Below are 13,329 nucleotides of genomic sequence, written 5' to 3'. Positions count from 1 at the left end.
CCATATACAAAATACTTCTAATAGTATGGTAATTGATCTTAGAAGTTCAGGGGGGAGGGGGATTTTTTATAAAATAAAGTTAGGCTTAGAGTTCAAACAAATTTGTTTATTCGTACAGTAGGCCTATTATACTGTTGTATTATTTTGCTATGCGTTGGTGTTGACCGGAAAAGGTGGGGTGGGTTACTATTATCAGGTGCCTAATTTAAGATTAGGAATAGTAACCCACTACTCTAATAGTAACCCAAAAACAATTTTTTGTTTTTGTTACAAGATTTCGGTACCCTAATTGATACTATATAAATTTCCACAAACAATTAATATGAAGGCCCTAATTATTTTAATTGATTCCATTTTTCTTTTATGAATTTTTTATTTTAATTTTAATTTTAATTGTTGTATGTTATCGTCAAATTGTGAGGATCTCTAATGATCAGCTTTGGCTGAATAAAGTATCTGGTATAAGCAAAGATAGTACACTTTTAAGCAATCTTTGGTACAAGAAATATTACTAACACAATAGAGGGCGTAGTATAAAGAGTTCCCGAACTTAATTTTAAATATTATTTCTCGAAGGAATATAACTAAAATAGTATACAATATTGTAATCTATAGAAATATAGACCTTTTCGGTAATGTTGTTATTTGTATGACTTAATTATTGAAAAATGTGTTAAAATACTATTAATATTATTTATTTGAAATTATTATTTTGAAAGGTCAAAGTTTATACGGAGAAACGACATAATCCATCATCATGGCGGGATCCGCGACCACAGGTTTGTTAAATATCTATATTTTATCTATAAACTTCAAAATGAAAACACATTTCGTGATGTTATGCCCTTTATCAGATATTTTCCTACAATCACAGTTCTGTGTAATTTTGAAAAAGTTCTTGTTTTTATGATAATTAAACGTTTGTTTAACCACAAATTTACCGGCGCGGCAGTTCAGAGAGAGTGGTGTGGTACTGTGTTGTACTGTGTTGTACTGTAGAGTGTTCCGTGTTTTAATATTCACACGGCACGGGCGGTGTCTATTCAGTATTCACGACGTTTTTCACGACCTACCTACGATCATCTGGCTGGGCTAGAATAGAATGTTCTATATTTCATATAATCTACATGATAAACGCCGATTGTTATATTATGCACATGACCATTATTGACATAAGCCCTTCTTTTTTCTATAGTATAGTAGTAGGTTAGGCGTAGGCTAGCTATATTAAATAAAATTCAATAGGTATGACAAAAAAACAATCACTTCTTGATTAGCCTCTCTACTAGGCTAATGAGCATGACTGAGTGACACTGTACTGACATTCATCATATACAACACATATAAATGACGATAGAGTAGTAGTAGGCTAATCTAGACTAGAGACCTCTCTGTTCGAATTAATCTAGCCTATTCTGCCTCAGTACTCATAAATTATTAGAAATTTTAAAATTATGTTGGTGGCAGACACGATGACAGTTTGCATAACAGTACATACAACTCTGAGAAAGTCATAATTTTTTTATTACAATTTTTTTTATGGTTTTTTTTTTAGTTGTTCCTCGTAATTTTAGACTTTTGGAAGAATTAGAAGAAGGTCAAAAAGGCGGAGGAGATGGCACTATAAGTTGGGGGTTGCAATCCGACGATGACTTGCACCTACACGGATGGAATGGCATGATTATTGGCCCACCAAGAGTGAGTTTGTTTACCTCAAGGCAGGCAGAAATAAAGTGTCATCACTTATTTTATTATGATTGTGATCAAATATCTAGTGATTTGATATTATACGCTACTAGCCCAAGTATCAATAGCATAGCACTTTAAACTTTAGTTTGACAAAAAAAGTGTGATGTGCCCAAATATGATAGTGATATGCCCAAATATGGCACTGTAGTGATGTGACATGTCCATATATGGGCACATCACACTATTTTTCACATGAAGTTTGTTAGTGTAGACAGGGCTTTGGAAACAGCTGTCAAGGTTTCGTTTAAAGTGCTGATGGGAAAATTGTATAGAAGAAAATTAGACCGAAATGGAGTATGATAAAAATACTATTCTTCATGAACAACTATTTTAATATACTGGAATGTACTAATCTTACTTTTTCCTGCTTTATATATTTCCAGTCAGTGTTTGATGGAAGAATCTACAGCTTGAGTATGGACTGTGGCATGGAATACCCAGATAAACCTCCAATTGTACGATTTTTGACCAGGATAAATCTTAACTGTGTAAATAGCACTGGATTAGTAAGTAGATGAAAATACATCCTTCGCTGCATGTGACACAATACAGTAGACCAAACAAGGTGTCCACTGAAATAGGGGTTAGCTGTATACTTAATACATATGTTATCAACTAAACAGGGGTTTCTCAAAGAAAGGGTTTTTCTATATTACATAAAATGCTATAAGACCAGTTATTGTAAATACTTTCTACATGCCAATCTTAACCATGGATTAAAAATCATAATAAATAAATACCACATTTATATATACATTATTACCCTCCTATTCAGGGGACGAAATGAATAAGGTGTGATATTTATGTTTTAACACTACATCCACTATTTAGGAGACCCACCCATTTTAAGAGCACTCTTTTGTTCTCAAATGTGTCCCTTTAATAGTAGTACTGTAATATTCAATATTATATATATATAATACTAACTTTCCTGGCTGTTTTACTTTATCGTTTTGATTTAGCTTTTCGCTTTATTTGTTTGTATCTCCATTGAGATCCAGCCACTGATACACACAGCATTGTCATTTTTTCAGTATTTTGCCTTTGGATTTAATTATTATATAATATATTGTTACAGGTCGAAACCAAGAAATTCAGTGTACTTGAAAAATGGCAACGTAATTACACACTAAAGACGGTTTTAAGTGAATTAAGGAGATCAATGTTATTGAAAGAGAATGTGAAACTAGCTCAACCACCAGAAGGCTCAACTTACTGATTAGTTTGTTAGTACCTGCTTAATTATCCTATCAAAAATATAAGCAAAGACCTGTTTAAAAAAACAAATTTGCATTGAAATGTGTGATTGAATATAGGTCTTGTTTTGATACTTATGCTTATTCTATTATGTGAAAAAGTCAGGTCATGACTTGACCTGTTTATGAAAACGGAGTTGAGGTGGGTTTATAACAATGTTGTGTAAACTAGTAGAAAACGTTTGTCCAGTAATAAGAAACAATTCATAATGATTCCATAGTCATAAAATGACAGTAGTTTTTACAGGACAATTCACCTGTCATTATTATTCAATGAATATTCAACAGTTTTAGATTTCCTCATGAATATTCAAAAGTATTGATAAATATGGTGTTAAATAATGTTTAGAATTTTGTGACATGATCATTAATATTTAAAATATCCATTTTCTGAGTATGACTAAGGATATTAAGACAATCTTCAACATATGAATATTCATTAAATTAAACCAATACATTTTACTAAATAACATTGTTTTGCATTACTCGCAATAATATTCGATAGGAATGCATTATTATTAACATTTTTTTTCCCAAAAAAACTAATTCCAAATAGTCAGGAAGCAATATACGCTGTATACTGAAATGTACTGTACAAAACAAAGTTATTCCATTTTGAAGATGATGATAAGAAAGACACTTGTATAAAAAATAACATGCTATTATATCAAATTGTTAACCGTGTTTGTCAGAGATAAGTAAATAAAACTTTAAAAATCACTTTTAAAATTGGCTTTGTTGTTCTTTGAAACAAATTTATCAACATAGAAAATTATTGTGGTACATACCAAATATTAATTAACCAATTATTTATTTGGTACAAAATTTAAGTTTTTGTTTGATTTTGATAGAAAAAGTGAATTTATAGCTTTAATATATTATTAGATATTGTCAAGTTTAAATCGTTCTCTGTTGATAACACCAGGTTTAAAATGTCTAATATAATGAATTGCTAACTAAATTTAATTTATAAAGAAAAACACAAACACAAATTTAAAGATGTATTGTCCCCCAAAAACCTGAAAAATAAAGATTATTAAAATCAGACTTTGAACAGGCCATTTTGCAGTTTAATAAAGTTGTTTACCTACTGTAGAAAAAAAATCAACAAAAATAGTTATTTCACTTATAAAAAGACAAAAGAAACGGTTAATTTTAACCAAAAACCAATTTTTTGCTTTAAATTAGTTTACCGATCCAGTTTTTAGACAAAGTGAATAACTATATTAAAATGTTATCAAACAAAAAAACAGTTTTTGTAAGGGGGAAAATTATATCTTTTAATAGGAATATATACAGTATACAATTTTTGTTTATACATTTCTAAAAGTCATAGCATGCACTATTTAAATTAATTTTATATTAGATTTAATGCATTCAGAAAATTGATGTTACTATCAATGTGGTTCAGTCAGCAATTCAGCTAAATATTCGTAAAGCAAGACTTGTATTATAATAGAAATTATTAGATGTTGACGTCGGGTTGGCAGAGTGGTATTACGAAGCAATAGAACATGCTTCCAAACCATTGATAGTTGTGATAGCTTTTGTGACTACACCAGTCATCTTCTGTCGATTCAGATTGACCTGAGAGCATGCACAGCTTTATAAATTCTGCCGTCATGACATAAACATTTTTTATAAAACTCCTAAATGTACATTTTTTGTTGTTGTTGTCTTGTTTTTTTCTTAGAATACTGGTTCAAATTATTCTACTGTAGTTATCTTTAAAAGAATACAGGTATCACATATGATACATATGTGACACTGTGTTACAGAAATTGCCTACAATACTGTAAAATATAATGCCATATGTGGAGATACAGTACGGTACATAGAATATGGTGAGCTACTGCAATGCATTAGTGATTATAAAAACTGCAGTAGAGCAATTTTCACTATCTAGATTTGTGTATGTATGTTTAAACAACTTCATTATTAGTAGAAAAATATTCTTTAATTTTTCCGATTCTGTATATTAAACTGGCACACTGCTTTAACCAAACACTGTCTGACTGATAATTTGTTAATAATTCCAGGGAAGAGTAATTTCACTCTTCCCTAATAATTCAAACATGGATGCTAGGCAGGAACCATTGTAGACTTCCGCCCAGCCTAAACCTTATTTTAAGGCCTAATTTCAACCCCACCCATGAAACCTATGGGTACCTGAAAGTACTGTTTTTCCCCCCATAACACTTTAGGTTTTAAATCACCCACTCCTAGACTTTTCTACCTACATTCCTGTTAAATGTTTCAAGTCACAGGTCACAGGTCCTCATGGTGTATGGTTTGAATCCATGGCTAATCTTTTTGCACTCTCCTTTACTTTATATCATAACAGACACTGGTCTTGTCTGCTTTATCTGAATCTGAGAGATAAGCCTTAACCCACACATGCTCATCTATTCCTACTGGTTGGAGTCACCTAGCCTACTATTCTTCAACCCAGGTTCTTAATATCTTCTACTGTTTTAAAGATGCCACCATACCTATCAAAAAGACAACAATAACATTCTCTGTAAAAATAGTTTATTTTCAATTCCATACTTGTATATTATATAACAAAGATTAAACTTTTTACAAGTAAAACTATTTGTACTACTAACCAGTAGAAATAACACTGTACAAATTCATCTGAATATTCAGCATTTTAAACTTGATTACATTCTCATTGACTGAATACATTATTATTATCATCATTTTATAAATTCATTTTAATATCTCTTTTAAAACATGATAGTTTATTTATTTACTGTTATTGTTTTTACTACTTAAAACATCTTCACGAGCGGTTGTCGGCCTATAAATGGACAAAAGAATGCCATTGTCTTCCATTGTTTGTTGTCCAATATTTATCCTCCTGGTATACTATCTTCAGTGCAAGCAATTCGGCAGCCTCCCATGGGAGTGTTGCATGCTGAAACAAGGTGATCCAGTATTTCCATTGTATAATGATAACTCTACACTTCACTTTGCAGTAACCGGACGTTACCATCAACAAGGAAACAAGGTAACTTTCAGAATACACATAAACTGATGATATATTCTCTTCTAGGAGAAAGCTATGCTTACAGTATATTTCACATTGCAGAAACTGGACGATATCTCAAAACCAACCTTTACCTTGCAGTAACTGGATGTTACCATCAACAAGGTAACTTTCAGAATACACATAAACTGATGATATATTCTCTTCTAGGAGAAACCTATGCTTGTATTTCACATTGCAGAAACTGGACGATATCTCAAAACCAACCTTTACTTTGCAGTAACTGGGTGTTACCATCAACAAGGTAACTTTCTGAATACACATAAACTGATGATATCTTCTCTTCTAGGAGAAAGCTTACAGTGTATTTCACATTGCAGAAACTGGACAATATCTCGATACCAAACTTCACTTTGCAGTAACTGGATGTTACCATCAACAAGGTAACTTTCAGAATACACATAAACTGATGATATATTCTCTTCTAGGAGAAAGCTATGCTTACAGTATATTTCGCATTGCAGAAACTGGACGATATCTCAAAACCAAACTTCACTTTGCAGTAACTGGATGTTACTATCAACTAGATAACTTTCAGAATACATTCCCATACACATGATATTTCTCGCATTAAATTTTACATTGCAGAAACTGGACGATATCTTTAACAAAGGAGGAAGCTATTAAACTCCCACCTGCTTTATATTGCAGAAAAACATGCAATAGCTTATGTTACATTGGTCAGATGAGGATTTCCTTTAACAATATTGAATAGTTTCTATTTCCCTTATGCTCAATACAAATAATAACAAATGCTGTTTTGTTTATATATACAGTTAACATAAATACCGTTGCTCTAACTCTATTTTTTTATCAATAAAATATAATATCAAGTATATTACGTATAAAAATAAGCTTAGAAATAATATTGCTTTGAAAAATGTGTTGATAATTTAAAATTGAAAAAAAAACATACTTTTGCTTTAAAATATTGTAGACTCTAATAACATTATTCTACAAACCTAATGGATAATCTGATGCTTATATAATCTATTTTAAAAACAAATTAAAAAATAATTTTTTTTTAAATATTCAAATCCCAAATCATCCTTTCTATATAAAGTAGTTGGTAATTGATTCTCCTTTATTTGTTATAATTTTTACTTGCCATTTGAAAATAATATAATAAATATGTTGTACCTAAATTTTCAAATATCATACAAATGTACAAATGCATGTCAATTCTAAAATAGCAACTAAACTACTAATTTAACTCTTGAAGCTTGTAAAGATAGCACAACTCAATAATAAATGCAGTACACTCGGCATATAGTGTAGATGAACTGGACAACCATATGCATAAGTACAGTATCTGATTTTCAAGACAGTCTTTCATGACATAACAAAAGTTTCCGACTTCAGAAGCACACTCAAAACTCATCCTGGGTTTCTGTATTCTAAACAACATGTCAATTGTATAAATTTAAGTTTTAGATCAATTAATAAAAAGAATTCCAGGATTTAATTAAAATCATTTGTTTATAAACTCAAATATTTATACAGAATTTTTTATTTCCTGCCAGTGTATGCTAAAATTCCATTCAACCAATTGGCAGCATCTGTTTTTGTCGTTGCACGAAACTTGTACACACGTTCTTCGGTTTCTAGAACGATGATGCGTTCATCTTCACCATCCACTGAGCATGGGCAATCACGTAGGTATATAGACTCTACGCTACGATCGTTCTTTTTCTTGGAATAGTGTAAATGCCCAGTCTGAGCCAACTCAAAGAATCGTTTGTTCCATGTTTGGTTGCGGCCAGAGCTTAACTTCTCCATATATCCTTCTTTGGTCGGTTTTTTGTTTGATTTCTGAAAAATGTAATAATATAAATGAAGTTTGAAAACAAAAACAAAATATTTTTTTAATTTTAAAAGTAATATTGTGTCATTTTATTTATCTACTTTTGTAAAAAAAATGTCCTGACAAAATCCCCTGAATTTTTTGCATATGCCAAGTTTGAAGATCTGCAGGAAGAAAAATGAAATGCAAATTCCAAGAGTTCGTACCTTTCCATTCTTGGTTGATGATGGATCACCTTTGCCTTTTGCTGATTTCTCCTTTTTATTTACTCTCCTAAGTTCTTTTTCAAATGTGGACATGCCCGCCTCTTTTCTGGCTTTCTCGCCGAATGCTTTTCGTAATTCTTGGACATGCGTTGGCGTACCAGAAGGTGAACGGAATATTGTTTGACTCTCTGCACTACTGATGGAGCTTGACCTCTCCAGGGTACTACACTCTGATTCAGATACTAATGCCTCCGTTTTTGTAGATTGTGACAACTGGAATTTTGTAGCACTGAAAAAACAAAAAAAAGGTGGTTGTAGGTGGCTACCATATTTGGGCACATCACATTTGTTTTGTCAAAATATTCATGTTGTTTCTAAGAGACAAACCTGTGAAGAGCTGCTGCATCAGCTGCCACAAGCAGATCAACTTCCTTTTGGAAATCTTTTATAAATGAATTGACACCAGAGAAGAGTTCCTCAGAGTCTGTACTTAAGGGCTCTCCAAACCGGGTCTGCAAATATACAAAACAATGATGATGATACAAAAGAAAGATAACCGACTGATGTCAGAATGGTTTATAAGGAATTATATGGTTTGAAAATAATGTACGTACCAAAACTAAAGTATATGCTGTACCCATCTCTTCACTCTTGCTTGACAATGTTTTCATCTTTACATCATAGTGCTCAACAAACAGCTGTAACAAAATAAAATAGTTTCTAAATATGTTTAAATAATGATAAATAAATATATTCACTCGTGTTCATTTTATTTCATTTTTTAGGGACAATTGCAAGGGACTATCAAAATAGATACTTTCTTTCCACTTCTGATTAAATTATACAGGTGATGATCCATTCATAATCTAAATAAAGACTCCACTTTTTTTGTAACTTATATTGTGTCAACTCAATGATCAATTACAGTAGATTACTTACATCAATTTGTGCGCAGAAATTTGCATCTTCCTCTGAAGCGCCCTCATCGTTAAGAAGGATAGAAGAATTTTTACGTATTTTACATAGGTCTTTCTTCATAATCTCTGCTTCTGCTTGTAAAGCCTTAATAGATGCTAAAAAAAGAAAACATTTTATTATATTTATTGATCATCAAGAATATTATTATAGTGAGCCCTCTATAAATTAGCTGTGAATTTATCTCCAAGTCAACCGAACCTACGGCCCAGTTTGCACTAGGTGAATTTATTCGCACCAATCAAAGGCATCAGCTTATACGCATGCATATCCATATTTCCATTTTCCAAATCTCTTTCTGCGACGACTTTTTAAGAGCTTTTTTGCGTCAGCCAAAAAAATTAGTTCAAACAGTTTCCAATTTTGGCTAAGCGAATAATCAGAGCTCAGGAAATTATGATGTGTTCATGTAGAGGAAAATAGAAGGTGACGTTGGATTAGCATCTTACCATCAGCTACTTTAGTAACAGGTTGAAGATCATCCATAATATTCAGGAGGTCCGGTTCCTGTTGATACATCTGTTCAACAATGAACTTGAGAAGCGTGTAGTTTTTATCTTTTGATCTGCATTCTGTCAACTGTTACAAAATAAATGATACAAAAATAAATACATTACAGTAATTGTTCTTTAGTTTTGCAATTCCATCCCAAGTATTAACATCGCTGATATAATCTATCATCCGTACACAAGCCTATCTCTGCCAATGGTATACAGTTTCAAACCTGTTAGTGGCGGTATTTATCGCTGTTGGTTTTGATTGAATAAAATAAAAATAAAAAATAAAAATGATGCCTTCTATGGTGTATGATACCTGCTGTGGTATATGATGCCTTCTATGGTGTATGATACCTGCTGTGGTATATGGCATCTGCTGTAGTACAGTATATGGCACCTGCTGTGGTATATGGCACCTGCTATGGAATATGGCACCAGCTGTGGTATATGGCATCTGCTGTAGTACAGTATATGGCACCTGCTGTGGTATAGTATATGGCACCTGCTGTGGTATATGGCACCTGCTATGGAATATGGCACCTGCTGTGGTATATGGTACCTGCTGTGGTATATGGTACCTGCTATGGTGTTTGGCACTTGCTGTACTGGTATATGGCACACCAACTTTAAAGCTCTGTCTACACTATAAACTTTATGTGACAAAACAAATGTGATAATGTCATATTACTTTGACCATTAATCTCCACGTTCTTAATGTGTCAAGAATGCACATACAGTGGAATGCCTTTATTTTTTTTTTTGTACTACTGTATGAGTTCTTAGATTAAGATGTTTACTATGGATATATTATGTCATCCTGGTATTCCAAAATTAAAAAAATGAATGAATGAATTACTATCATATTTGGGCACATCACACATTTTTTATCAAAGTAGTTTGATAGTGTAGACAGAGTCATTCAATCTGTTTCGATCTCTTTCTTACCTTTGTTAGTGCTGACAGCCTAAAACCAAGAGCCTGTCCTTTGCCTGTTGTACTGTTCACAAAGTTACCAGTTGCCAGGATGTACTCCAGAACTGCAATGAACCTCTGATTGCTGTAAAGCTCTTTGCATGCTTCTATCACATTTTCAATAGTCTGAAAAATGCATGTTCATATATAAAATATTGTTTGAATACATTTAAATATAAAATATTTATCAATCTTTGTGCTTCAATCAAAATAGTTAAAAAGTGCATAAGTAATATTTAACTTCCATATTAAGGTCACTCTGCATTGAAAATGGAACTTACTTTTTGCACAACTTTAAAATAAAATGTTTCTTTATTTAGTTATAATTAATTTTGTATGTGTACATTCATTTTATCAAAGGTCAACAATTGAATAGTGAAAACAGATTTAATATTGTGTTAGTACATATTTTATGCCTTCTTGTCTTTTTTTTTTTGAATACATTTAAATATAAAATATTTATCAAAAAGCAAAAATTGATTTGTATATAAAAAAAACACAGAAATCTGTATCTATATACACAGCTGAAAAGCAATAAACGCTATGTCATTTCTATTCAGGGAACTTGCAATGCAGCCAATTTGTAGACAAAACTGCAAAATGTAGATAACGCATTTGTGTCAAGTATATATAGCATTGAACTAAGTATGCAAATTAGTTGCGGCGTGTCTCAAGTCTAACGCAGTTTATGCTTTCAATTTAGAATTTATTTCAATTATTTATTGGAATCTAACCAAGGTAAAAGAATATTTTAGATCAGATTAAGAAACCCTCTGCTAAAGGTAAAGACAAAACTTAAATAAAAATGCAGTAAAACACCTTAATAAATGGACACCTTAATAAATGGACACCCCATTTATGATGACATCAGAACGGCATTATTCTCGGATCTAGATTTTAATCTAAACTTTTTATTTATTATGGGTGCAAATCATCCCGATATCATCAAGCCAGTTATGAAGTATGTATGTTCGGCGTTTTAAAGACACTCGACTATTCAGGCCTCCACCTAATACTAAGCGACCTTTATGCAACATACATGCTCATTGAATGCTTTTATTATTGCTTTTCCTTTTATGTCTATGTTCATTTTTGTATATGTTGTTGATTAACCATACTTTAATGTTAAGGTGAATGTTAATAAATATTGAATTTAAAGGGACATCCCTATTAAACGGACACCTCTATTAAGAGGACACCTCTATTAAATGGACACCTCTATTAAAGGGACACCCTATTAAGAGGACACCTCTATTAAAGGGACACTCCTATTAAAGGGACACCTTATTAAAGGGACACCTCTATTAAGAGGACACCTCTATTTTAAAGGGACACTCCTATTTAAGGGATACCTCTATTAAAGGGAAAATCCTAATAAAGGGACACTCGTATTCAGAGGACATCTCTATTAAGGGGACACCCCTATTTAAAGGGACACCCCTATTAAGGCAACACTTTGGACGGGAACTGTTTAGTTTTGTTTCTTTTCAATTTCAATTTTTTCGTTTCTGTCGTATTTATATGGTGTTGATTTTTTTTTTTGTAATACAGTATCACGAACTTGTGTAAAAACAATCAATATTGATTGAACGAGTTGTACTGCACATCAGTCTCGTGTCTAAATAAAGTTTATATAGTCCTTAATATGGGTTCAATTACACATACAGTTTACATTTTAGAAATTTAACTTTTAGAAATAGGAAATTCAAATAAAAATGAAAATTAGACCTTTAAAATATTATTTTCTTAATACAATGTGATAGATATGATTTGATGATCTATTTTTTACTCAAAGATTGCAAATTATGGCTAAATGTCAGATAAAATTATATATCTATAGACATCATCTTTTTCCTTGGACCCGAGATTACTTATTAATTAAAATTTATATAACTGCACTTTTTTTTACAAATTAAATTTTAAATTTGAATTAACTTATTTAAACTTTAAATTGCTTGTACAAACCTTGATAAATTAATTAGTATGCAATGCCAAATAATTTAATACATTAATTTAAATTAAGTATGTAGAGTATAGGTTAGATTCAATTGATAAATCACTACGTATCACACTTTATTTTGTAACTGACGGCAGAATTGAAGGAATCATTTGTTTTTTAGGTCGTGCCCACATATGGTTCTCGAATACACAGTAATTTCAGCATAAAAACTTGCGATTCAAATGAACATACCGTACCCAAGACTACTATAATACCTTGTCGTTTACAGAAACGAATAGACACAATGATTGTGTAATCAAAAATTATCATCCCAGGAATTACTTCCAAAACAGAAACTTGGCAAAAAATGAGTCCCAATTTTTGATCTAAAAATAATATACCACTAAATACAGTAAAACATTTGCCATTTAGTACTTTGTTAAAACTGTCACTGTCATAGTCGATTGGAATAGAAAGTACATGTAACTAGACATGTAACTCGTCACTTTGACGAGTTTGGTTATCCGCCGCGCAAGTGGTGCAACATTAACATTAAGGGGATAGGTTGAGGACAAAAGGAAGTGTTCACGTTGGCATTATGACCTGAACTGAAGAATATGATATGTTGTTATTGCTGAATTTTATTATTTAAATTCATATATAGTATACACAGTATAATCTGTATCCATATCACATACAGTGTAGAATAGGTGAAATTACGGGACCCGCTATTTATTGCAATTTTTAACATGTTGACGGTTTTAAAATGAAACGCGAAGTTAGCTATTCCGAAAGGAAATTATCTCAGCAACAACGTATTAGCGTGTAGAAGAAATTTGAATATGTGAAATATTGATGCGCGCTCTTTTAAATGTAATG

General features: G+C 31.8%; 2 protein-coding genes across 4 annotated transcripts in view; one reads left to right on the top strand and one right to left on the bottom strand.

Annotated features, from left to right (window-relative positions):
• The first annotated feature begins 725 nt into the window (after positions 1–725).
• LOC140057254 (ubiquitin-conjugating enzyme E2 variant 2-like) lies at positions 726–3,734 on the top strand. Its single transcript, XM_072102826.1, has 4 exons — positions 726–779; positions 1,556–1,698; positions 2,133–2,255; positions 2,828–3,734. The coding sequence occupies exons 1-4, from the start codon at positions 758–760 to the stop codon at positions 2,966–2,968; spliced, it is 429 nt and encodes a 142-aa protein (XP_071958927.1). The 5' UTR covers positions 726–757; the 3' UTR covers positions 2,969–3,734.
• Positions 3,735–4,901: 1,167 nt separating this feature from the next.
• LOC140057253 (uncharacterized) overlaps positions 4,902–13,329 on the bottom strand; it is a 65,434-nt gene continuing 57,006 nt past the window's right edge. For all 3 annotated transcript variants that reach the window (XM_072102823.1, XM_072102825.1, XM_072102824.1), the window contains 7 exons: positions 10,485–10,637; positions 9,492–9,621; positions 9,007–9,140; positions 8,682–8,765; positions 8,455–8,579; positions 8,068–8,356; positions 4,902–7,869 (listed from right to left, as the gene is read on the bottom strand). In XM_072102823.1, coding sequence (XP_071958924.1) covers positions 7,567–7,869; positions 8,068–8,356; positions 8,455–8,579; positions 8,682–8,765; positions 9,007–9,140; positions 9,492–9,621; positions 10,485–10,637 — 1,218 coding nt within the window. In that variant the 3' untranslated portion in view covers positions 4,902–7,566. The remainder of the gene's footprint in view (positions 7,870–8,067; positions 8,357–8,454; positions 8,580–8,681; positions 8,766–9,006; positions 9,141–9,491; positions 9,622–10,484; positions 10,638–13,329) is intronic.

This window comes from Antedon mediterranea, chromosome 8 (assembly GCF_964355755.1).
Source record: "Antedon mediterranea chromosome 8, ecAntMedi1.1, whole genome shotgun sequence".
NCBI lineage: Eukaryota > Metazoa > Echinodermata > Crinoidea > Comatulida > Antedonidae > Antedon > Antedon mediterranea.
This window is presented reverse-complemented; position numbering and strand designations above follow the sequence as displayed.